The 23,176-nt window shown below is 51.4% G+C and overlaps 1 protein-coding gene across 2 annotated transcripts in view; it reads left to right on the forward strand.

The window, feature by feature from the left end:
* Grik3 (glutamate ionotropic receptor kainate type subunit 3) overlaps positions 1–19,673 on the forward strand; it is a 227,939-nt gene extending 208,266 nt beyond the window's left edge. For both annotated transcript variants that reach the window (XM_075944795.1, XM_075944796.1), the window contains 3 exons: positions 10,399–10,621; positions 11,040–11,290; positions 13,625–19,673. In XM_075944795.1, the coding sequence (XP_075800910.1) occupies positions 10,399–10,621; positions 11,040–11,290; positions 13,625–13,819 (669 nt within the window). In that variant the 3' untranslated portion in view covers positions 13,820–19,673. The remainder of the gene's footprint in view (positions 1–10,398; positions 10,622–11,039; positions 11,291–13,624) is intronic.
* Positions 19,674–23,176: the final 3,503 nt, after the last annotated feature.

Here is a 23,176-nt window from a genome sequence, read left to right on the forward strand (position 1 = left end):
CATGTGGATCACTGAAGGAAGATGAGCAGGAAAGGGTCAGATGAGGCAGGAGGAGAGAGATGGTCCAGTCCCAGTCAGACCTGGGACCATTGGCACCCTGCTCTTGGCTTGGGGTCTCCATCTCCAAGAGGCTGCCTTGGGGTGGATGAGCTGCCCATTGCCAGGAGCACAAGGCACCTCCCCTTCTCTTAGACCGCCTTCAGGGAAAGTCCCTGTCTCCTGCCCGTGTGACTGCTTTCACCGCAGCCCTGACTTTGCTCCTCCAGCTTTGGAAGTGTTGGCTCAGTTCCGCTGTTTTCCCCTCTGACATCATAGTTGAGGCCAAGGAACTCTGCCTGACCCCGAGAAGCAGTAGGTTCAGTGTGCTTCTAGATAAGTAACAATGCTGCAGCCTGAGCACTCCCAGCGGGCCAGACTCTGCTCCCTGCATGGCCTCTATTAACCTTCTCAAACCCTGTGAGATGAACACTGTAATTATTCCCAATCCATGTGTGGAAACTGAGCCCCAACAGATAAGTGGCTCATCTGAGGATTCACATCTGGAGGAACTGGGCCCCATCCTCTTCTGCTTTTCTTCAAAACTTAGGTACTAAACCAGTGGTGGTGGGACCTGAATGTGTGTCCGATGCCACAGAGCCTATGGGATCAAAAAAGACTGAGTACTGGTGTTAATACATACAAACACACACACACACACACACACACATACACACACACACACACACACACACGCACGTATCTGACTCAGGAAGCCTAGGGTGGACTCATAAGGAGTCTTCTGGGCCGAGGATGTAACTTATTTGGTAGAGTGCTTGCCTACTAAGCACAAAGCTCTGGGTTTGATCCCAGCAGAGTAAAAAAAACGGTGGTATAGCGGTGCACACCTGTAGTCTGGGCTCTCGGGAGGTGGAAACAGAAAGGTCAGCAGCTCAAGGTCAGCCTCAGTTACATAGGGTGTGGGAGATCATCCTGGACTACAGGAGGCCCTGATGAGAGAGAGAGAAAGAGAGAGAGAGAGAGAGAGAGAGAGAGAGAGAGAGAGAGAGAGAGAGAGAGATCTAACGAGTTCCCGATGCTGCTGGAGCTGTGGCAGGGGATACTTTGAGATGTGGTCCTCTAATTACCCCTTGGAAGCATCAGGCTTTGAGAGCCGTGCCAGTACATCTGTTGGCTTATTAATCAGCTGCCCTCTACCAGTCTGGAAGCCTGTGTATCTCCCTTTGCTCTGGGCTCTGCTTCTTCATCCCTGAGCCCTCGCCTCTTTGGAGACTTCAAGAAAAGGAATGAGCCCCAGCGGGGCCTAAGGAAATAAAGGAGGAAGTTAGAGTGTAAAATGGCTCCATCCCATGGGTGCTCGAGCCCCAGCACTTTCCGCCGGCTCCCTGTGTCTCTCCTGAGGCTGCGGGCAGGAGGGAGGAGGAAAGGAGGCTTACCCTGGCCCATGGCTACTGCCACCGGAAGCTGGTCACAGCATCTGCTGGGGAGGGCACAGTGTGCATTGAGATCAAGGGGAAATAAAGTGTTGTCACTTGGCACTTGTTGAAGCCCTAAGAGTGTGAGCAAGGCTGACAGTATGAACATACATGTATGACCGACTGTGTATAGCGTAAATGACACATGTAAATGAGCATTTTGCTCATGCACATGTGACATGCGTGAAAGTGTGCCCATCTGCGCATAGGTAGACCTGTGCTTGGGCATGAATGTTTGCATCTGTATGTGTATGTGTGCTAATGCGCAAATGCATGATCACCATCTAGGAACACAGATGTGCATGCCAGAGTATCTGTGTGTACAGAATGTCGTATACTTAAATGTGTGTGTGCGCGCGCGCGTGTGTGTGTGTGTGATCATGTATACATGTGTGCCTCTGTCTGTATGCGTGTGCCTGCGCACAAACCTGCCTGCTCACACTCTCTGTCCTCAGGCCACAGCCCAGCCCTTTGACGACCAGAGTTTCTCATGAATTAGGCATGAGCCGTCTCAAAGCAGGGCTCCCGATCAAAGCGAAGAGGCATAAATAAGCCCAGTGCAGGCTCATCTCGGCTGATTGGAGGCCCCCCCCCGCCTCCCTCTATGCAGAGATGCTCAGATTGCCTTCTCAGAGCCCAGTCCCAGCTCCCCACTGAGCTCAGTCCTCAGCATCAAGCAGCCCCTGCACCCTTGCCCTTCTCCCCTGCAGGAAGCCCAGTGAGGAGGGCAGAGGAGGGACCCAGAACCTGCTCCCTAGCCAGGACTCTGGGGCTCCAGGGCCCATTAGCTAGAAGCAGCAGTTGAGTGTCCCCAGGCAAGACCAGCCCTACTCCCTCGCTCTCCTGACACCAATTAATCCTTCTCTGCAACCAGCCCTGGTGTCCCAGGTGTGTGCCCACACTCCACCTGTTTCTCTGTCATTCTCCTCCTAACAACCCTGCAAGGCAGACGAGTCTCATCCCCTCCATGTTACACACAGTGGAAGCAAGGCTCAGAGAGGCTCAGTGACTTGCCTAATGACACACAGCTGGAAAACCGCAGAGCTGGGATTTGGGCCACACCTGACTGTCAAGCCTGTATTCTTTATGTCCTTGCAGTTGGTTTCTCTCAGGATCCCACCACAGTCCTCCACAGTCTCTCTTGGGGAGTAGCAAAGCCAGGGAGGGCTGAGCCATGCCCTTAGCCCAGCACAGTCTTGACACATCGTAGTGACTCGGCAGATTATCCATTGAGTGTCTGGTGCTGTGGAAGGGGTGGGACTGAAAGATGGCAAAGCCAGGAGAAGCCAGTGCAGGAGGCAGGGGTGAGCATAGGCACCACGCATGCAGCACCCCACCCCTACCCCAAATATTCCAAGTTTAAAGCAGGTTGACTTTATTTCTGTGGTTAGCATGTTCCTGGTTAGGCAGTGCACATGGAGCTAAGGAGATGGTTCAGTTAGTAAAGAGCTTGCCATGGAAACATGAAGACTCGAGGTCATATCCCCGGCACCTATAGAAAAGCTAGGCATGTAGGAACCCACCTGTAACCAAGCATTGGGTGTGGGGTGGATAGACAAGGATCCCTGTACCTCGGTGGCCAGACTGTCTAGATGAATCAGTAAAACTTCATGTGCAACGAGAGACCTTGTCTCAAGAAATGAGGAACAGCTGAGAAATATACCAGATACTGGCTTCTAGCTTTCACAAGCATGCATATATGCACATATACACACATATATGCACATATATGGTGTACACACACATGCACACATGAGCAAGAGAGAGAGCATGTAGACACTTCCCAAAATAGATAAGCAAATAAAACTCCCATGGCTAAGAGTAGAACGTGAGAGAGGGAGCAGCAGGAAGCAGGACACCCAGCTCTTGGGTCCCGGGCCCCTTGAGCTCAGCCAGCTGCTTGCAGGAAGCTGGGTGGCTTGAGTAGGCCCCTTGGCTCCGAAGGAGGTTTGCTGGAAGGATTGTCAGGGAGCAGCAGACATCACAAACACCGTCTCCTGTGTTGTCCTCCCTCTGTCTTGGAAGATAAAAATTAATTAGGAGATGAAAAAGGAGGCCTTTGAAAGTACTGTTTGGCTGTAAAACTATGTAGGCAAAAATGTAAAGGAGGCTGTGGGGGAGGTGAGCTCCTTGCAGGGGAGCTGGGCGGCTTTGAAGGGAGAGAAGATGCTGGAAGAGATTCTGTGGGGATTGTGGCCTCTTTGAGTGGTAGAGCTGGGAGCTCAGCACAGTGGGGTTGCTGGGGGAAACCATGGGAATCTGGAACCTCAAAAGCCAGGCTCCCCAGCCCTGGGCATGGTGGAGCCCTCGCCCTTACACAGCCTCAACTGCAACATCCTACCTGGAAAAGGTTTGGAGGGCCTGTCCTGCATCCCTGTGTTCCCGCTGAACAGTGATGCTTCCCCAAGCTGGAGACTCAGGAGGCTACCCAGACCTCAGCTCCCAGTCTCTCCAGCCCCTCCCTCTGCTGCCCTCCTTCATAGCCCTCCTAACTTGCAGAAGAAGCAGGGTGGGAGCACCAAGTAGCAACCAACCTGGTCCAGCCTGTTGCAATCAAACACCGCATTTAAAATCAGAACCCCCGAGATGTGTCCTGGGTGTGTCTCATTGCTCCAAACCCCACCTTGCTCACCTGAACAGATAAACACCGATTCCTACCTATAATGGTTCAGTAGCAGATTCAGTGAGCTCCTAGACATTCAGTGTTCATCGGGGTTCAGGGGCTATCTTGCCCCAAGGTCCCCTCCCGAGGCAGGTGACTTAAGCGGAAAGCATCTTTGACACCTGTAGACTGTTCTTTCTCTGGGTCCTCTGGACTGGGCCTAGTGGGCTCTGTGGTAGATTTCCATGCCTCTTATCTTGACCATGTACTTTTGCTCAGAGAGGAAGCTGGGAGTCAGCTCTGAAAACAGAAGGAATCTATTCCTGAGGAGGCAGAGGCAGACAGATCTCTATGAGTTCAGGGCTAGCCTGGTCTACATAGTTAGTTCCAGGCCAGCGAGGGCTACATGATGAGATCCTGTCTCCAAAACAAAAAGAAGAATTCTAGAAGGAGCTGGCAGAAAGAAAGCAATAGGTAAGGTAATTCAGGATGGCAGGGAAGTCACCGAAAGCGCCTAGTTTTCTCTTCTGTGAACTGGGTGTGGTACTGTCCTCAACTTTACAGAATTATTAAAATGTTTAGCTAGGTGATTCCTAGATGCAACTTAGAAGGGTTTCCGTTGTACAGGAGGTGTCCCATAATGTTGAACAGCCTCACTATTTACTAATGCAAGCTGGTGACACAGGCCCATCTGCCCCACAGACGTGATTCTGAGGCCCATCCATTGCTTACTTTGATGTAGAAATATTTTTATGTGCATTCGTGTTTTGCTTGCATATATATCAGTGTGAGGGTGCCAGATTCACTGGAGCTGGGGTTACAGTCCATTATGAGCTGCCATGTGGGTGCTGGGAATTGAACCTGGGTCCTCTGGAAGAGCAGCCAGTGCTCTTAACCGCTGAGCCATCTCTCCAGCCTGCAGAAATATTTTTTTAAGCTGGTTGTTGGCATTTTGAAATCTAGAGACTTTTGCATTAGAAATATTCACGACTCCAGTCTCTTGCAAATGTGAGCGATCTGGCGTTTGCAAGCTGGCGTTCCTGCAGAACAGCTCCTGAAGTGCAAAGGCAGCCACCGGCTCTGGCTTCCAGTCCCACCTAGCCTGGAGCTGTGTCCCAGACCCTGTCAGCACTTATGTGCATGTGTGTGCGTGCATGCATGTGCACGTGTGTGTGTGCATGTGTGTGGCCTGAATGCATGTGCACAGATGTGCATGTGTATGTGTATGCAGGTGCACCTCAGGCAGGTTCCTCCTAAGGCTCCATCCATCTCATTTTGAGACAGTCTCTCGCTAGCCTAGAACTTGCCAGATAGGCTAGGCAGGCACCAGTGTTTCTCAGGGATTCCCCAGTGTCAAGATTGTAAACCATATGTCACCATGCCCAACTTTTTTTTTCTTTTTTTAGACATGGGCTCTGGACATCAAACTCAGGTCCTTGTGTTTGCAAGGCAAGCACTTTCACTGAGCCGGCTCCCACAGTCCCTTCCCCCAAAGTTTTGTGTGATTTTCTTTCCATAGCTGGCTCTGCACTAGGAAGAGTACTTCCTCCTTCTAAGTGGGAAAACTAGTATTTAAAGAGAATTGAGGAGCCTTACGGGATCGTGATGGTGCCAGCCACGGAGAGAGCCTTAGGGTCAGGCTCTTGTGTTCATTAGTGCCCCCATCCCTTTCCTCCACTGATGTTGATGATAGCCCAGGGCAACAGGCGTCCTCACAGGCTCCATTTTACAGACACAGAAGGTGAGGCTCAGAAGGAGCAGACCTTTGGACGCAGGCTGGTGTGACTCCAGGGTCCATGCAGTGGGGCTGAGCCCTCTGTGATCTCTCATCTGCAGCCCTCCTCTCTAGAGCCCTCTGAGAGGACAACTGCAGGCTCTCTCGGGACTGTGATAGCAGAAGATGGGCACTCAGAGAGGCCTCCTGGTGCCCACAGATATAAACAAGGAGATGTGATTAGCTGCTCCAGGACATGATTCTGATGGGGCCAGAGACAACCCCCCCCAACCCCACCCCTCACCCCCGCATGCATCCCAGGCTAGGCAAGCTAATCAATTAATCTGGGGAAGGTCTCTTCTCCGTAATGGAAAATACCCGAAGCCTCACACAGAGCCACCCTCAGCTGCCTCTCTGCACACATTGCCTGAGATTTAGTTGTGTTCAGAGCTGATAGATATGTGTTTATATATGCACATATAGCCTCATATACATTCTCTTGTACAGAAATGTTAAATTCTCAAGATTAAGTGTCTTCGGTTGGGGAAAATCAATCCGCTTCTTCGAGGAGGCTGAAACGGAGAGTCGTGAGTCTGGAACTCCCTTTCTTGCCAATTCTCCCTGATATAAATAAAGCATCTTCATCCTGGCAGATCGCCCCGTGTTGGCTGCTCCAAACGATTCCATTAATTGATTTAGGTGACTGGCTCTGCAGTCACCCTTATTAAGGTTCCCACCAGAGCCAGGATAGCAGATGACTCCAGAGCCATCGGTATGTGGGACTCCACTCCCCAGGGACACTGTGACTGCAACTCAGGCCGGTAGTGGGAACGCGTGCCTCTGATGAAGAGTACTTTGCTTCTTTCTGTGGTGGACGTATCGGGGGGTGGGGGGTTTGGGGCTGTGCTCCAGCATGTCTGAACTGTTCAAGGATAAGAAACAATGGGGAGAGACTATGAGCAGGTGTATTTGACAATGGGGCCCAGTTGGGGTCTGGGTCAAGAACAGTGTGGGACATCCAAGGCAAGCAGGCTGCAGACTCGTGTGAGTTTGGAGCGTTGGAACTGGAAGGTAGAGTTCTTGAGAGGCATGTCACAGCCGACTTCCGCTTTGTGTCATCTGCCATCCTAACTTGCCTGGTACCCTTCCTTGTCCCTTCACCCACCAGTGATCTCGATGTGTCTTCCCCAGAGCCTGTCTCCCTCTTTCTACTGAATTCCCTGCCTAAGACTATGATCTAGGAAAAGCATCTCTGCTGGTATCAGGCAGAGGCCTGTAAGTAGGAGGAACGGAGGGTAGAGGGTGCAAGATGGAGCTGAGACAGAAAGCTGTTGTGGTCACATCCTGAGGCACAGGGAGGAGGGCAGGCGGGCAGAAAGGGTCCCTGATTATTTTTGCCAAGACCAAGAAGCTGTAGGTGACTAGCTGCGTGGGAGGATAAGTGGACGTGATGGGTGAGAGGGGACAAGGGTGGCTGACTGGCTAATGACAGATGTGAGAGGAGGATAGATGCACATATGTAAAGAGCACGAATAGAGAGTTATAGACTGGATGAGGAGGATAGTGTGGGGTAGGAAGAATGAGAAGAGGAAAGAGGGCTGGGTAGATGTATGAGTGGGCTGTAGAGCGGTTAGACGATGGAAGGCTAGGTGGCTGGATTAGGGGGTACATGCATGCCTGGGTGGGTGCATGGGTGATGGTGAACTCACAGGTAGATGCATTAGGAGGTAAAAGAGAGTCGTGGTGCTTCATCCGACCCTGGCTCCCACCTCTGTAGAAAACAATTTGGGAAGCAGGAGGCAGGGATGTAACACAGCTGAGGAGCTGGAGTCTTTGGACGGAGAACGGAAGTTAGATCAGAACACCCAGAATGCCAGCAGGTCTGGGGAGCAGCGAGTCTGGGGAGCAGTGTGTATGTCTGGGGAGCAGTGATTCTGGGGAGCAGCACGTCTGGGGAGCAGTGCATCTGGGGAGCAGTGGGTCCGGCAAAGTGAAGGTGGCTGGACCTGGGTGATTTGGTCCCAGGAAGAGCTAGAGTTTATAACTATCTGCACACGCAGCTAGATCAGGAGCAGTACAGCTCTCAGGAGCACGTCTGTGAGAATGTATTAGTTATCCACTGCTTAACCAATTACCCCAAACTTCATGTCTTAAAATAGCATCTGTTGTTCAGTCACTTGTGGTCAGGAATCCAGCGGGGCTTTGAGAGTCCTCTGGCTCGAGGCTCCTCAGTGGGCTGCGATCCAGCTGTCCGCCAAGGCTGAGGTGTGGCTTCTAGTTCATGGCGTATGCACATGCTCAGTTCCCCCGGGATTGTCGGACTGTGCAAGAAAAGTACTTTGCTAGGATTCGGCCAGATGCTGTCCTCTGCCCTTGCCATGGGGCTCTCTTCTTAAGCAGTTCATAGTGACAGTACCGCCACAGCCACCCGGGAGAAGAGCCGAGGAATGTACAGGGCGATGAAGGACAAAGTCGGGTCACTCAGAAGTGCCATTCCAGGCCTTCCAGAGAATGACCCAAAGGCAAGCCAAGAGATCCAGTCCACACTTGGGAGGAGACAGAACTAGGGTGCGACTGACAGGAAGTGGGGGTCACTAGAAACTGTGCAGTGCCCAGAGAAGAGGCGTGCAGAGCAGGAGGAGGGGCCGAGAGAAGCTGACAAAGGAGAATCTGCATATCAGAGATTATCTGGAAAATGAGAAACATCTGGAGCACCAGAAAAGCCGGTCATCGTCGAGGGAAGAGGTGGTAGCGTTAGCGGGGGGGGGGGGGGGGGCACTTGGGGATGAGCTGAGGTGGAAAAACAGCTGGAAGGTGGCAGGCTGCAGAGTGGAGCAAAAGGCGCAGGCTTTGGAGGTGGAGCCGGTGGAGCAGCCGAGGGCAGGGATGGCTGCAGGCTAGAGCGGTCTGGTGAAGCCGGGAGAGTCAGTGCCTCCGAACCCTTTGGGCGCTGGCTTTGAGGCAAGTGAGATTGCAGGCAGGAGAGCAGCTGCTCTGTGCAGGGTCTCATGCCCTGTGGCACTCAGCTGCTTCCCCCTAAGATGGAGTCCAAAGGCTCCTGCCTCCTGCTCCGATGCCCTCTCCTCTGCTGTCGCCTCCTCCCCTGGGGCGTGCTATGGACTTCAGCAGCCAGTTGCAGACGGCCCATCCCTTGCCAGCGCCCAGAAGCACCCAGAGAGAAATACACATTCCTTTAGGGCTCTCTGCTCCTTCTGGCAGGCATGGCCTCATTCCCTGCCTTCCCCCCAACCCCGCCAAGCCTGTGCCAGCCTGTGGGAGTGCACCCATGTTATCATGTGCACCAGAGCTGGGCTGGGTGCCAATCAGACAGGCTGACATCACAGAAAGCCACATCCAGACTTGGAAACAGCCGATACAATGGGACTCTCTGAGCCACCTCTCCCCCTGGGACCAAGGCAAGGCTGGTCTGATGGGACCAGGCAGCTGGCATTCATTCAGTTCCCAGGAAGGTTCCTGAACACCTAGCATGCCCCGACAGCAGGAGACATTCATACCCAGCCCTCTCTCCTCTCCTGGGTCCAAGGACCCCCCCCCCCCGAATCTATCTGGGGCAAACACAACAGCCCACCCACCAGCCTGCCATCCTGCTCAGTGCCTCTGGTCTCAGGCATGGAGCAGACCACTGCTCCCAGGAGCCTCGCCTTCCTGCCTGAAGTTCCCTCCGTGCCTCTCAGTCCTGAGAAGAACAGACCAGAACCATGCCTAAGTCCTCCCCTGACACAGAATATGAAAAGGGGGCCAGCTTTACCTGAAGTGAAAGCGGGGAGTCAAAAGTTCATTGAGCTTTGCCCTCGTGTGCGCCCCCTAGTGGTTCCTGGGGTACAGTGCAGTTATATGGGTCGGCACAGAGGGTCTGGATTTGAAGCCTGACTCTGCCATTTAGTCTCTGGATAGCCTTGGGTGGATTCCTTAACAGTGTCTCAGCTTCCCCATCTGCAAAATGGGGCTAATAACACATGCTTCCTGTGATTTCGGTGAGGGATCCATGAGTAAATACAGATAAAGTCCTTAGAACAAGACCTCTACTCGTTAGTTGCCTGACAAATGCTGGAGAAAACTCATTTTGAAGAAGTTAGTCTAAGAGCTGGGACTGCAGCTAAGCCGGCAGAGTGCCCTTATATACAAAAAGCCTTATTTAACCCCCGGTGCCGCATAAACCAGATGTGGTGGCACATGCCTGTAATCCCAGCACTAGGAAGGCAGAGGCAGGAGGATCAGAAGTTTGAAGTCCTCCTCGGCTACCTGTGGAATTTGAGGCCAGCCTGAACTAGCCTCAACCCTGTCTCAAAATGCAATTAATTAATTCCAAAGACTGTGCTCTGGCAAAAAAAAAAAATGCAGGGTTACCAGGAAACAGGCCAGAGTCCGAATGCCAGCTTCAGTAGCCCCCAGCTGTGCACTTCAGCGCCTCGCCTCCCAGGGCCTCAGTTTCTATACCCAGGCAATGGGTGGTGCTCCCACACCCTGAAGAGTATACCCAGAACTAGATAACTGGAGCCATGCCGCGTGACCAAAGGGGGTGGAGCATGCGAGGAGCGGGGAGGGACTCCGTAACTTAGCCTTAAACAGTCCCATCCCTTGTCACCCAGAAATCCAAGATCTCTACGTTCGAGAAAATGTGGGCCTTCATGAGCAGCAAGCCCTCCGCGCTGGTGAAGAACAATGAGGAGGGGATCCAGCGGACACTCACGGCCGACTACGCGCTGCTCATGGAGTCCACTACCATAGAGTACATCACACAGAGGAACTGCAACCTCACCCAGATTGGTGGCCTCATTGACTCCAAGGGCTATGGCATCGGCACCCCCATGGGTGAGTGGGGCCCAGGGAGAGGGTGTGCTGCAGACGGAGGTTCTCGAGCCCCTCCATCCTCCTCTCTCACACACACACAGTCCTCAGGATCAGTCCACTGGATCCAGGAAGGTTGCAATCCCTCAGCCAGGAGCAGAGGGATGGAGCCACACCCCTGACTTGAGCAGCCCTAGCCTGGAGCAGTGAGAGCTGGGACCACCCCTCCCCTTGCCCTGTTCTTTCTGCTACACCAACTTACTGGGGGCCTTCCAGGGCCACAGGACCCACATCCAGTGAGCGAGGCCTTCCCACTTACCTTACCTGGACTTGGAAGCGGACTTCAATGAGAGGAGCCCTTGTTTTGGCTGGCAAAGGCACAGTCATGGTGGCTGGCTCTGGCAAGCAGCCCTCACTGACCAAGCCCCTGCCCCCTCCACAGGCTCCCCCTACCGGGACAAAATCACCATCGCCATTCTGCAGCTGCAGGAGGAGGACAAGCTACACATCATGAAGGAGAAGTGGTGGCGAGGCAGTGGGTGCCCCGAGGAGGAGAACAAGGAGGCCAGCGCGCTGGGCATCCAGAAGATCGGTGGCATCTTCATCGTCCTGGCCGCCGGCTTAGTCCTGTCCGTGTTGGTGGCCGTGGGCGAGTTTATATACAAACTCCGCAAGACGGCGGAGCGGGAGCAGGTGAGGCCCTGGCGGAGGCTGCGCTGGACAGGGAAGGAAGGCAAGGGCAAGACTAAGCTGGTTTCACCCTCCCAAGGGCATGCGCTGTCTCATCTCACCTCCCTGCCCTCCTCTGTCCAGCTCGAGCATGCTTTCCCATCAACCCCTGCTCCACTCCATCCCCAGCCAGAATGCAGTCAGTCTCACCCAAAGGATGCCCCAGCCTCCACACCTGGCCTGGAAGCCTCCATTCCTCCCACCTACCTGGCCTCCCAGCTTCCACCATGTTAGCCCGCCCCCCAGGCTAACTTTCGAGCCTCCAGTTCTTCCTGCCCACCACATTTCTCCACTGCCATCTGCAAGCTCCATAGCAGCCAGTGCCCCGTTTCAAACTTAATTCAAACCATGTCAGCTTCCTGAACCCCCAGGGTAATTGTTGAAGCTGGGTGACAGAGGCACAGGGTTCATTATATTGTACTCTCTATTTTCGCATATATTAGGAAATCTCCATAATAAAAAGTTTAAAAACGAAAAGTTCTGAGGGATGGCCCAAGTGCACGAACAGTGAAGCTAGTCTTCCCCTGCCTATTAATTCAAGCGTGGTCGGGGCGGCAGCCCTGGGTCCCGTGGCAAATTAGAAGCATGGAGGGAGAGTTTTAAGTGTTAATACCCTGGCCTCACTCCCAGAGACTCTGTTTAATTGGCCCATGGTGGAGCCCAGCTCTAGAGTCTGCACAAGGCCCACGGGGTGATTTAAGCTTACACCTGAGCCAAGAGCCTCTGGGTTAGGCAATCGCCTCTCCCGGCGGAAGTTCAAAAGCATCCAGGCCCAGTGTGGCTGACAGGAGCCTGCCGCTGGGTCACATGTGGAGGGCCCATTACAATCAGTGTCTGATAGATCCATCAAAATGAACTGGAGTTGTTTAACGATCAGCAAGCCGAAAGCAACCGAGAGAAGGCAGAGACAGGCCTGGCTGTGTGAGTTAGCCACGGCCTTTGAGAAGCATGGAAAGGTACCATCCCAGGAGACCGCTCCACTGGAAATCCACCCACACAGCTGACTAGGTGGTGTCTGACTTAGCCAAGAATATGGATTGTTTGGCTCACGTGATGGTTGTCTAAGTGTGAGCCCACAACATAAAACATTGGGAAAATACCTAAAGGTTTAATAGGAGACGGTTAAACATTATACTTCTAGAAAGAACAGCTGCCAGGGCTTTTAGGAATCCCCATTAAGGATGAACTGACTTCTAAATTTCACTAAAAAAAATAAATAAATAAAAGGCCTGGCCTTGGCCCATCTCTTAGACCTGCTCCTCCCCATTCTCGCCCTTTGCTTTCCCTCACACAGGACTCCTCTAGAGTCCACGGCACACCCAGCATGCCTCTGGGCCTTTGCACCTACCTGGAGGGCACTGCCTGAAGTATACCTTGTTCTTGGCGTCATCTGGCCATATAGATTTTAACTCTTGTCACCTCCATAACTAGCCCTCCCTAGTTCCTGCTCTCCACGCTTCACTCTTCCGCATCACGGCTTTAGCCTCTTCATAACAGGCATGACTGGCTGGGGGATTTACTCATGCATGTGCTTGCTGCCCGTTCCCATCCCGTTGCTAGCCGGCGACTCCCTGGTCGAGTCCTCTCCTGCTTGCTTTACCCGTGCTCTTGTGCTGACTTCCAGCATGCAGCCTTGTGTGTGGGGAACACTTACAGGATGCAGAAAGCCAGGCTGAAGAGAACGATGTTCTGCACCGAGCAGAAAGGTGGGGGACCTCACCTGTACCACAGCCTGCACGCACCCTCCTGGCGCTGGTGCTCTAGAGATAGCCTTGCTGTCTGAGTTGGGCCATCAGCCTGCCCTACTGTGCACCATCTAAGTCCGGGGCCACTGCTCCTAGATACCTGTGGGAATGCCCCTCCCACTGACCCTCTGCCTAGCTGCAGGAACCGTGCTCAGAAGGTCCTTAAAAGGACCTCTTCACCGGGTGCCCACCTTAGACACAGGCTGGACCCCTGAGCAGGAGGCAGAAGTTGGAGGACCCGTCAGAATGGGTTTCCCATATGTGTCTCGGGCTTCTGCACCCCTAACTCCAGGCCAGGCCTGCTATTGGATTCATGGGAACAAAAAGTTAGAGTCTAGGGGATCCCCCAGAAATTTCATCAAAACCCCTTAAGCATGGCATTTGGGGAGCTGTGGGCTCCTCTGTAAAACAGAGAGGTGATACTATCTGCTCCTCCCCTTTGTCTCCTGAGAACTTCCCAGGCTTCTTTCCAGGGCTTGAGAAGTTGGTGGCCACAGTGCAGGGTCAGGAGAGGGAGAGGGTCTGTCTCACTGTGCCCCTTGTCTCTCCCCAGCGCTCCTTCTGCGGCACAGTAGCCGATGAGATCCGCTTCTCCCTCACCTGCCAGCGCCGCCTCAAGCACAAGCCGCAGCCTCCAATGATGGTCAAGACTGACGCGGTCATCAACATGCACACGTTTAACGACCGCAGGCTTCCGGGCAAGGACAGCATGAGCTGTAGCACCTCGCTAGCCCCTGTCTTCCCATAGATGTGGGTACAGCGAGGACTTCAGGCCTGGTCCACGCAAGGGAAAGCAAAGGAGACCGGAAGGGACATCCTCATCTCATGCTGGCCTTGGGGATGGAGCTGCTACTCACATCCAGCTGTGGACCATCAGCTCTTACCTACCAGGAAACCAGTGGGCCCTCGGCCAGCTGCTTGGGCTTCATCTCCTCTTGTCTTTTCTATGGCTTTCTAAAGCTGTGAAGGCCAGCGGAAGCACACGCCTCTCAGGCTCCACCCACCACCCCTCTCTTCTCCACAGCCAGGAGTTTCTACCATGGCTGTGTGGAGGCCTCTGAAGATGGCTCTTACCCTCTCTTCCTTTCCCTCAAGCCCGGGGCCTTCTAGCATGCAGCTATGAGAGCGGGGACTCCAACTATGAACACCCGAAGGATGTTCTAATGAGGCTGCTGGTGGGAGCCCAAAGGCAACCAGCCACCCACACATGGACAGAAACAAGTCTTCAGCCCTTAAAGACTGTTCACCTGGGTCTGGTCTTCTCAACTTGACTTCACCCACAGAAGCCCCTTGGCAACACAGAACGCAGTGTGGAAAGGAGGAGTCTGGTACGGGAGAAGGAGAATGCACAGGCGGAGGCTGCGGTCACAGGTGTTTGAGGTCAGTGTCCCAAGGCACACTTCTGGGAACGTGAAAGAGGTAACAACCATGGCAAATTTCTTCTCCACTTCTGAAATGGAGAAGAGAAGACACCCTCCCTCGTAAGGAGTGTCCAAAGACTCAGTTGTCATTGGAAGGCCAGCGAAGAAATATGGATGCTAAGAAAAGCCCACAGGCCCTTGATCTAGCAGACCAGCTTTGCTGGCAAGCAAGCCAGCATTCAGGACCCTGGGTTTCCCACCATCTACTCATTAGTGAGTTCCTGTCCCCGCCCATTTGCTTTTGGCTTCCCTCTGTTATCCTGAAAAGAGAAGAGCCCCAACTGAAGTACAAGTCAAAAGAGGGGTTGGTGTTCCCCTCCGCAGACAAATTTTGGGGTAGACGGGAGAAGCCAGAGTGGACTGAAGAACTTTCTGGGCATGCCCAATCTAAAGAGCCCTCTAGAGAAAGAAAGCTTTCAGCGGTGGGATGAGACCTCCAGAGGCCTCCAGGGTGGGGCGGGAGAAGCTGCCTCCTGGAAAATTAACCAAAGACCCAACACAGAGATACAAGGCCATGCCGGTCTTGGTCTCTTATCTGGAGCAGCTATGGTCTTGGAGGTCTGGGGGGAGAAAAGAAGAAGCAGAAGAGAAGCCAGGGAGGGGACAACCAATGGGGTGAGAAGGTGACCTGTGGTTCCCACTTTGGAGGTCTGAAACTATAAAATCTTAGGAAAGATCCAGATGTGAGGGGTTAGGCAAAAAGTGTCCTTACAGAGAGCATGACAGGGCCATCAGGGCCCCCACTGCTGCTAAAGATGGAAGTTGGTCTCCAATGAGAGACCAGGGTTGGCAACATGGGTTGAGAGCTGGGGGACTCTAGTCCCACTCTCCCTCGCTTTCCTGGTGCTGCCAGGCTTGGACAAGCTACATCCAGAGATCAAGAGCCTTCTCGGCAGAAGTAAAGTAACCCCTTCAGCCAAGCAGGGTCCCCCTACTGGCATATGTGATTAACCCCCTCGTGCTGGTTCTCGGGAGCTCTGACTGTCTGTCTTCACTGGAGGGATGAGAAGGGAGACTTGCAGCCAAGCCCAATGCATGGAACAATAGGAAAAGCCATGCTGGCAGGAGGGAGGAGTGTGTACATGTCTGTGTGTTTGACTTTGTGTGTGTGAGTCTTGGGGGCTGGTGGTAAAGGACAGACATGGGTATATAAGTAGTCCGTAGCAGGCAATAATAGGGGCCTCCTTTGGGACCTGGTTGTATATGGTGTGTGTGTCTGTGTGTGTGTGTATACACAAGTGAAATGGAGAGGAAGGAGCCCAATCAGGACCAGCAACAGAGCCTCATCTATGTAAAAACAGGAGAAGCCATGTTGAGATGGGGTTCTGATGAGTATATGGATGGATGCGAGTGTGCTTGAATTTGTATGTGTCTGTATATGCACGCGTGCACATGCACACGTGTGCGCATCTGTATACTGAATGACAGGTTGGGGAGCAGGATACACCCTGCAGTATAGCCAAATATATGTAAAAGGAGAAGCCATGTCATCAGAGGTCCTTGTATGAGTGTGTGCACACACACACTTGTGTGCCCTGAAGACAGCAGGGGAGGGCAGAACAGACTGCTGTGTGTGCCCCATGGGTGGATGTGTGCTGTGCAGGAGAAGTCATGTGAAAATGAAGTGTGAATGTGTATGTGTGTGTGCGTGTGTGTATTCATACCCATGCGTGTGCAGACGTGTACCCAAATTCCAGTTCACATCATGAGTTGAGGCAGCAGAGCAATCAGTCAGGACACCAGGGTTTGTTTGCATGCCTGTTGTAGGAGGGATCATTTGCCACAGCTTTCCTGAGGCTCCGTGGGGAAGTACGCAGGGACTTCGGGGCTCACAACTGGTGACTCCTCTTTTGCTCTTCATGGTATCCTGTTGGGAGGAGAAACATCCCCTTTCTTTTTCTTTTCTTTCTTTTTTTTTAACCAACCCTGCCGACAGGATTCTAATGAAAGCATTCTCATCCACTGTATTCATTAACCACTGTCTTATGTTGTCCAATACAGTTTTATAACACACACCCACATCCGTGTTCATATCACACATGTGCTTTTGTGCATGACACGGCGGATGTGTCATGTTCTTCTGAGGCTATGCACATATGTAGACTGTGATGGGAGAAGGAACGGGACGTAGTTGGCAGGAAGGATGTTCAGAGAGGGAATGAGGAGCGATGGGTGAAGGCATTGGGTTGGTTTATAGACTCATGGGGAAAGGGGTGGCGTGCTGCAGGATCTCCCCTTCTGCTTGAGCCTTACATCCAGAGGTATGGCGAATGTCTGCCCTCTGGCTGAAATCCTATGCTTGTCCTAGAGACCATCCCAGTGCCAGCCCACCCTGGAGACCACCCTGCCCAGCTGAGCTGGGTCTCTTTCAGGGTAGGGCAGGAAGTCAAGAGGGAGGCAGATCATTCAAGTGGAAACCTGTCCCAACCCCCTAAGGGGTGCACAGAACAGGGGCTGGAGCACACAGAGGCCCTGAAGAACGGTGAGAAACACCAGAGCAGGTTTGGGTGGAGCAGATGGGGTATACCTAAGCAGGTGTCGGCTGGCTGTCTCTGTCTGGTCCTGTAGACCAACCCTGACCGGAAGAGCACCTCATGCCACTATGTCTGGGCCTGAGCTCCGCCTCCATATACTAGCCCATCAAAGGGACAGCATCTACCCTTTCCAGGCCCTGGGGGCTATTATACAAGGAGCCTCCTTCTGCCGCCACCATGACCTACATCCCGTTTCTCTGCTATGGACAGATGATGAAACCTGAGCATTCTGGGTGGCTCCCATCTGCAGGTGTCTTACAAGAGGGGAAGATGGGGTGTTGGCCAGTGAGCTCCACTTAGAATCCCTGAGGTACGAGGAGATTGCCCCTCTTCAGCCTGGACTGTGTCTCCGCTGGAAGAGCACTTCCTGGGACCTGCCCTTGTGGCATGCAGTGGGGGAGGGGTGAGAAGATTAAATATATCCGTGGGAGAGCAGAAGTCTGACTGGGCCCATAGTCCCCAAGAACCTTCTGCCTCTCCTAACTTTCTTTCTAGTCCAGGGAGGGCTGAAGGTGGGGTGCAGCTGCTGCTGCTTTGTGCTGCATGAGGTCATTCCACACACACACACACACACACACACACACTCCAGAGACATTCTCTGCTGTAGGCACCAGCATCTGAACACGACAACTCCATGGTCCACCTCTGGAACTGCCCTGCGTGGATGCCCATCTGGAAAGGCCCCGATGTCATGGACAAACAACTGTATGGAGTAAACATCTGGAACCCACCCAGCCCAATGGACAGATGTGAGAATTGGGCCCCAGCCCCGTGGGCAGGTCTTTGAGTAAGATACATCTGGACATCCCAGGTTGTTGGGGCAACGTGCACAGCTGGAATAGGCCGAGCCACTTGCTGCAGTGGGAGGGGCCTTGCCCTCTTTCTCCACGTTCTGGAGTTGAAATTTTAGAGTTGAGGTTTATGTGAAGTCACAGAAATGTTTTAGGTAGAAGGCTAATGTTCTGTACAATATATATATGAATGTAAAATATATATATATAATGCTTATATATATATGCACAGTGTATATATGACCCTCAACCCCTGTGTATACAACCCTTCCCTGCACGTCTGCACACAGTGTACAGAACCCAGCCAGTATGGGTGGGGACCCAGTGAGAGATGGGGGCTGCAGCAGAAAAGTCGCGTTTACTTACACAGCCCTCTGGAACAAGCCAGGCCTTGCCAGCATCCGCATCAGTGCTGTGGACCATGCAGAGAGGCCAGAATAGTGTGGAGCTGGCAGGTGAACCGGGGAAGGGGCAGCCACAGGTGCGAGTCTCCAAAGGCAGGGCAGTGGGCATGTCTGGAGAACAAGGCCTTTTTGGTCCTTGATCCCTGAGCCAACAGCACAGTCTAGTCCCGGTATCTAGTGCTAGGGAGAAGAATGAGGAAAGCAGAGTCAGTTTCCCGGGCCTACTCTTACGCCTGCCTGCAGGATGGCCTGGAAGGTGTCAGGCTGCATCTGAAACATGCTGGATGGCATGGGCCTCATGTGTGCAAGTTACCCACAGCTCCTAGCTATGGCGAGTCTTTTAAAGAGAAAGGCCTGAGGGCACCGTTGACATGCCCGTTCAGCACCCTGATAACCTAGTTATGAATCTAGCTCTTATTCTCCTGCCTTCTAGAAGAGCAGCCCTCTAATCACGCCGTAGTTGTCTGGTTTGCTTTTCTAGACCGAAACTCTGAGGCCTCCCTGTAAAAAGAAGAGGTATAGATTCAGTCAGATGCCAGCCAAGAGTCTGCCCCAGTTCATTCTGACATGGTACAAGATGGGAGGGACTTACCAAGGAACCAGAGAGATAAAAGATTCAAGAAGGCGGCACCTGGCCTTGCACAGCCCCTTACTGTCTGCCAGTCCTTCTTTCTGTTGCTTCTTCCAAACGGCAGCTGGCAAAGAGCCCCTGACAGGCCTGCCATGCCTGGATCTGTCTGTTGCCAGTAATTTGAGGCCTTCAGCCCCTTCCTGGGTCCAAGCATCGCTAGAGTGTGCTGGGGAGAAGAGACCTGAGTTTTGCTTCTGTGTGGTCTGCAGCCTGCCCTCCGCTTCAGCCCCAGCCCTCAGGCCATCTGCACTTAAAGGCCAGGCATGCTCCTGCAGCCATGGCCAAGCGCATCTAAATCCAGCCGCTGAGGAGGGTCCTGACCTGGCTCCCTAGAGACCAGAGGCTCCAGGAGCCCTCACGCCACTGTGCTCTGAAACCCCAGCCCATTCCTGCCTGGGCTGACTTCCTGGCTGGGCCTCCGTGGTGGGGACCTCAGCTCCCAACTCCTGGGCTGAGTCCCCAGACAGCACCATGGGACTCCAAGAGTCCTGGCCTGTCCCACTACCCAGACCAGAGTGCCTGGACCCCCCCCCCACTCCCACTCAACAAGGTTCCCACACACTGGTCTCTGGGCCATTCAGGGGGTGCCCTTTGTGGACATGCAGAATTTCTATGAATATAGTTTTTTGTAAACATTTTGTAACAATTTGGGTTTCATAGTAACTGTGTTACTTGCCAATCATTCTAAGCTGATGTAAATAAATTTCCAAACAAATCTGATTATTTTCCTTTTTAAGACACTGTGATATATCAGAAGTGCACAGTTTGCTGTATGAAGTAATATGGTTTTAAATTTTAAATAAATGTTTTTAGAAAACGGGTTCCTCCTGAGGTATGTTTTCTGTTCTTCATCTCCCTTCAGAACCAGAGGTCACAGGCAGTTTATGCTGATTTTCTGCCTCCCAGGAAGGACAGTTTCCAGGGAAGGAGACCCTGTGCTGAGCAGGTAGCTGCTTCCAGCCCAGGCTCCTGGTCCCATTTCAGACATCAAGGCCACAATGTCACCTGGCTGATCTCAGTCTTCCCCCTTCTTGGTCATGTGCCACCACAATACACCAGCCACAGGTTCTGAAGGAGTGGCTGTGTCCCTGGATGACCCTGTCCCTTTGGTCATAGTTGATGAGGTCAGATGAATGTGTCAGCAGATGTTGGCTAGTCAGATCTCTCCTGAGCTGTTCTCGGCCGGGAGGGAGAAGGCCCTGTGGGTTACTCTCTGGGGATGGGAATTTCATGTCAGAGTTCAGAGTGATTGTTTTAAGCAGGAAGAGTTGGATGTCAGAGGGAAAGATGAGAAAGACCAAAGGCTGGTGCGAGGTGGGGAGCAAGACACTACAGAGCGGTCCAGATGGACAGCCTTCTTCTCAGCCTGGCACAAGAGCTTGGAGGGAGAGACATAGGAATTGCAAACCAGGCTTCTAGAAGTCTCACCTGAAAAGCTGCTACCATCAGAACCCCTGTTAAAATTGCATCTCACTGGCCAGGAAGCTGGAGGTGGGTAGTGGACGGATGCTGCTAACATTCTCAAGTTATCAAGACAGAATATTCCAGATGAGAGCGAGAAGGGGGTGTCTGCAGCCCCTCTGCCGCTCGGACTCACATAGACAGATTCACTTAAAGGCTGACTTCCCTCAAAATCCTTCACGTTGCTCTATGACACAATCAGAAAGCAGTCAATATGTGTTCAGGGTTTCTCACTGGACAGGCCTACCCTAAACTCTCCCAGTGTGTGGGCCTATGTTAAACTCTCAAGCCTGTGTAATTGCAATTCCCAGGAGAGTGGCTATGATTGAAACAGTTTGGCTCAGGTGGCCACTTGTGATCCAATCAGCTGTGACCTGAGGAAAGAGAGAGGTCACTAAGTATAGTCATGAGACATAGGCTCATAATGTTAGAGGGATTGAAAGATCTGGAGAATTCCAGAGACTGTGTGTGAAGCCGAACGTGTGTGGGGGGGGGGGGATGCGAGTCAAATAATCCCAAGCCAACTCCAAAAGATTCCAAGATTATTCTTTATTATCAGGGAAAAACTCACGGAACCAGAACAGGGGGGAGGGGGTGTCCAACCCTAAGGTGTGGAGCGTGGGCACCAGAGCACAAGAGCTGGGTGGGCTGGTGGTTTTCTCTGGATACCCAAAAGTCATGCCCCAACCTGGTCCAGCCTCTTAAAGGTCATTGGCTGAAGGAGGTTCCCCATCACCTCCCCCTTTTGTCTAAATAAAAGAGTTCCAAACCCAATACAGACTATATATACTAGAAACAAATATCAAGTATAAAATTAGAATTACAACCAACATAAACAATATTAAGCAAGGAACATATGTTAAATGTTTTAATAAGCATTCTATCCTAAGGAGCCTAAGCCTTGCATTGGAAATGGTTGGCTAGATCATAAGAGGAGGTAACTACAACTATCTAATCTTCAATCCTACTGAAGGCCTGAGAAGGGAGATAATATTACTTGAGTAACCAGGAAGTGCAATCAAGCAACTTCCAAAGTGTGCAGTATATTCCAGAGACAACTGGCAACCTGAGCAATCACCCAAAGTCTCATTTGCACTGTTGAACAACCAACTTTGGCTAAGGCCTAGAGTAACTGACAGACCATTTTCAGACACAGGAAAATTTTCAGAACCGTCTTACCCTGTCTTGGCAAGGTTTGGCAGTTCTTTTCCTTGTGTCCTGCTTTTCCAGTCCAGACACCATGCACTTTGTCAGTGGTCGAGGCATGGGCATTTCCTTGCCCAAAGGCCAGTTGTGTCAAGAAGAAAACAAATTCCAAGTGGAGTGTCTTCGGTGCTCAACATTCTCTCATGAATAAATTGGTGCTGCCAGGAGCAATCGTGTCTCATGTTAACAGAATCCTAAATTATTTAAATACCATGTTCTACAGATCTTTGAAGTGATTGAACATTACCTATCTATGCAGAATACAATCTCTATGTAATTAAAGAACCTAATTAGTCTGACTATAAGTATAACAAACACAAATGACTATTGACCTATAATACTTAATACCTGTATAACTTTAAGACCTCATATCAGAATATTTTAACAACCTTTAAACAACTGTGCAGTAAATGAGGACAATGATCTCAAAATGTAAACAATGTATAAGTATCTTGATCAGAGGTAGAGATATATAATACAATATGATAAATATATCCTAAAAATTGCATCTGTATACAAAATGTTTTAAACAGAGGTAGAAACATGCATGCATACAATCTGGCAAAATAACTTTGTGTTGGTGTACAAATATTGCAAACAAAAAAACAAAAAAAATAAATAATTTAAAAAAACAAATATTACAAACAAATAGGAGCATATTCAATATAATGTATAATTTTAACTTGTATTAATATACAAGAATCTATATCAATGTAAATTGTCCATAAACAATAGCTCACAAGTATTCACTTTATTACTCACTATTATTATTATTAGTGCAAGTTCACACTAATCTACCTATTATCCCATACAATCTTCCCTCTTTTTTTTTTCAAGAAGATCTCTGGGCCTACATAATTTCCACCCCAACCCCCAACCACTAACAAGTAATAATCAATTCATAATTGGTGCCCCTAACCCTGAGGACAAACTTTGTTGGAAGAGGAGACATCGTCTCCTAGAATTGCTTCCAGCTGTCATGGGGGCAATGTTCTTTCTATGGGATCCTGTGAAAGTAAAACAATGATTAAGTTTCAAGATTACTGTCTTGTATAATTGCAAATGATCTCTGAGTAGCCGATAGGGTTTTTCTAAAGTTCCTTTTTGGAGTTCTGGCCAGAACGTTGTAAGAGGTGCACCATTTCAGCAGCTGGACGCCAGATAAAGCTGAACACATAAAAGGGGAGGAAAACACAAGTCAAATAATCCCAAGGTAACTCAAAAAGATTCCAAGATTATTCTTTATTATAAAGGAAAAACTCATGGAACTAGAACAAGGGGTGGGAGTGTCCAACCTCAAGGTGTGGAGGACAGGAACCACAGCAGGAGAGCTGGGCGGGCCAGTTTTCTCTGGGTACCCAAAAGTCATGCCCCAACCTGGTCTAGCCTCTTAAAGGTCATTGGCTGAAGGAGGTTCCCCATCATAATTGAGGTGGCAGCATCCTGAAAAATTTGCCCTCCTGTCTCATCACCAGACAAGGGTCAGGCAAGACCCTAACAATCTCAGTAAAAGAAGCACCCATTACTCTATGGATTGAAAGATGTCTGCCCATCATTGGAAGAAGTCCTGGGGATGAACACGCAAGGCCTCGGGGAGGGCTCCAGGTCCAGCAGAGAGTGAGGAGGAAGGAGACCATGGCAGGGATGAGGGAGAACA

Source organism: Microtus pennsylvanicus, chromosome 13 (genome assembly GCF_037038515.1).
Source record: "Microtus pennsylvanicus isolate mMicPen1 chromosome 13, mMicPen1.hap1, whole genome shotgun sequence".
Taxonomy (NCBI): domain Eukaryota; kingdom Metazoa; phylum Chordata; class Mammalia; order Rodentia; family Cricetidae; genus Microtus; species Microtus pennsylvanicus.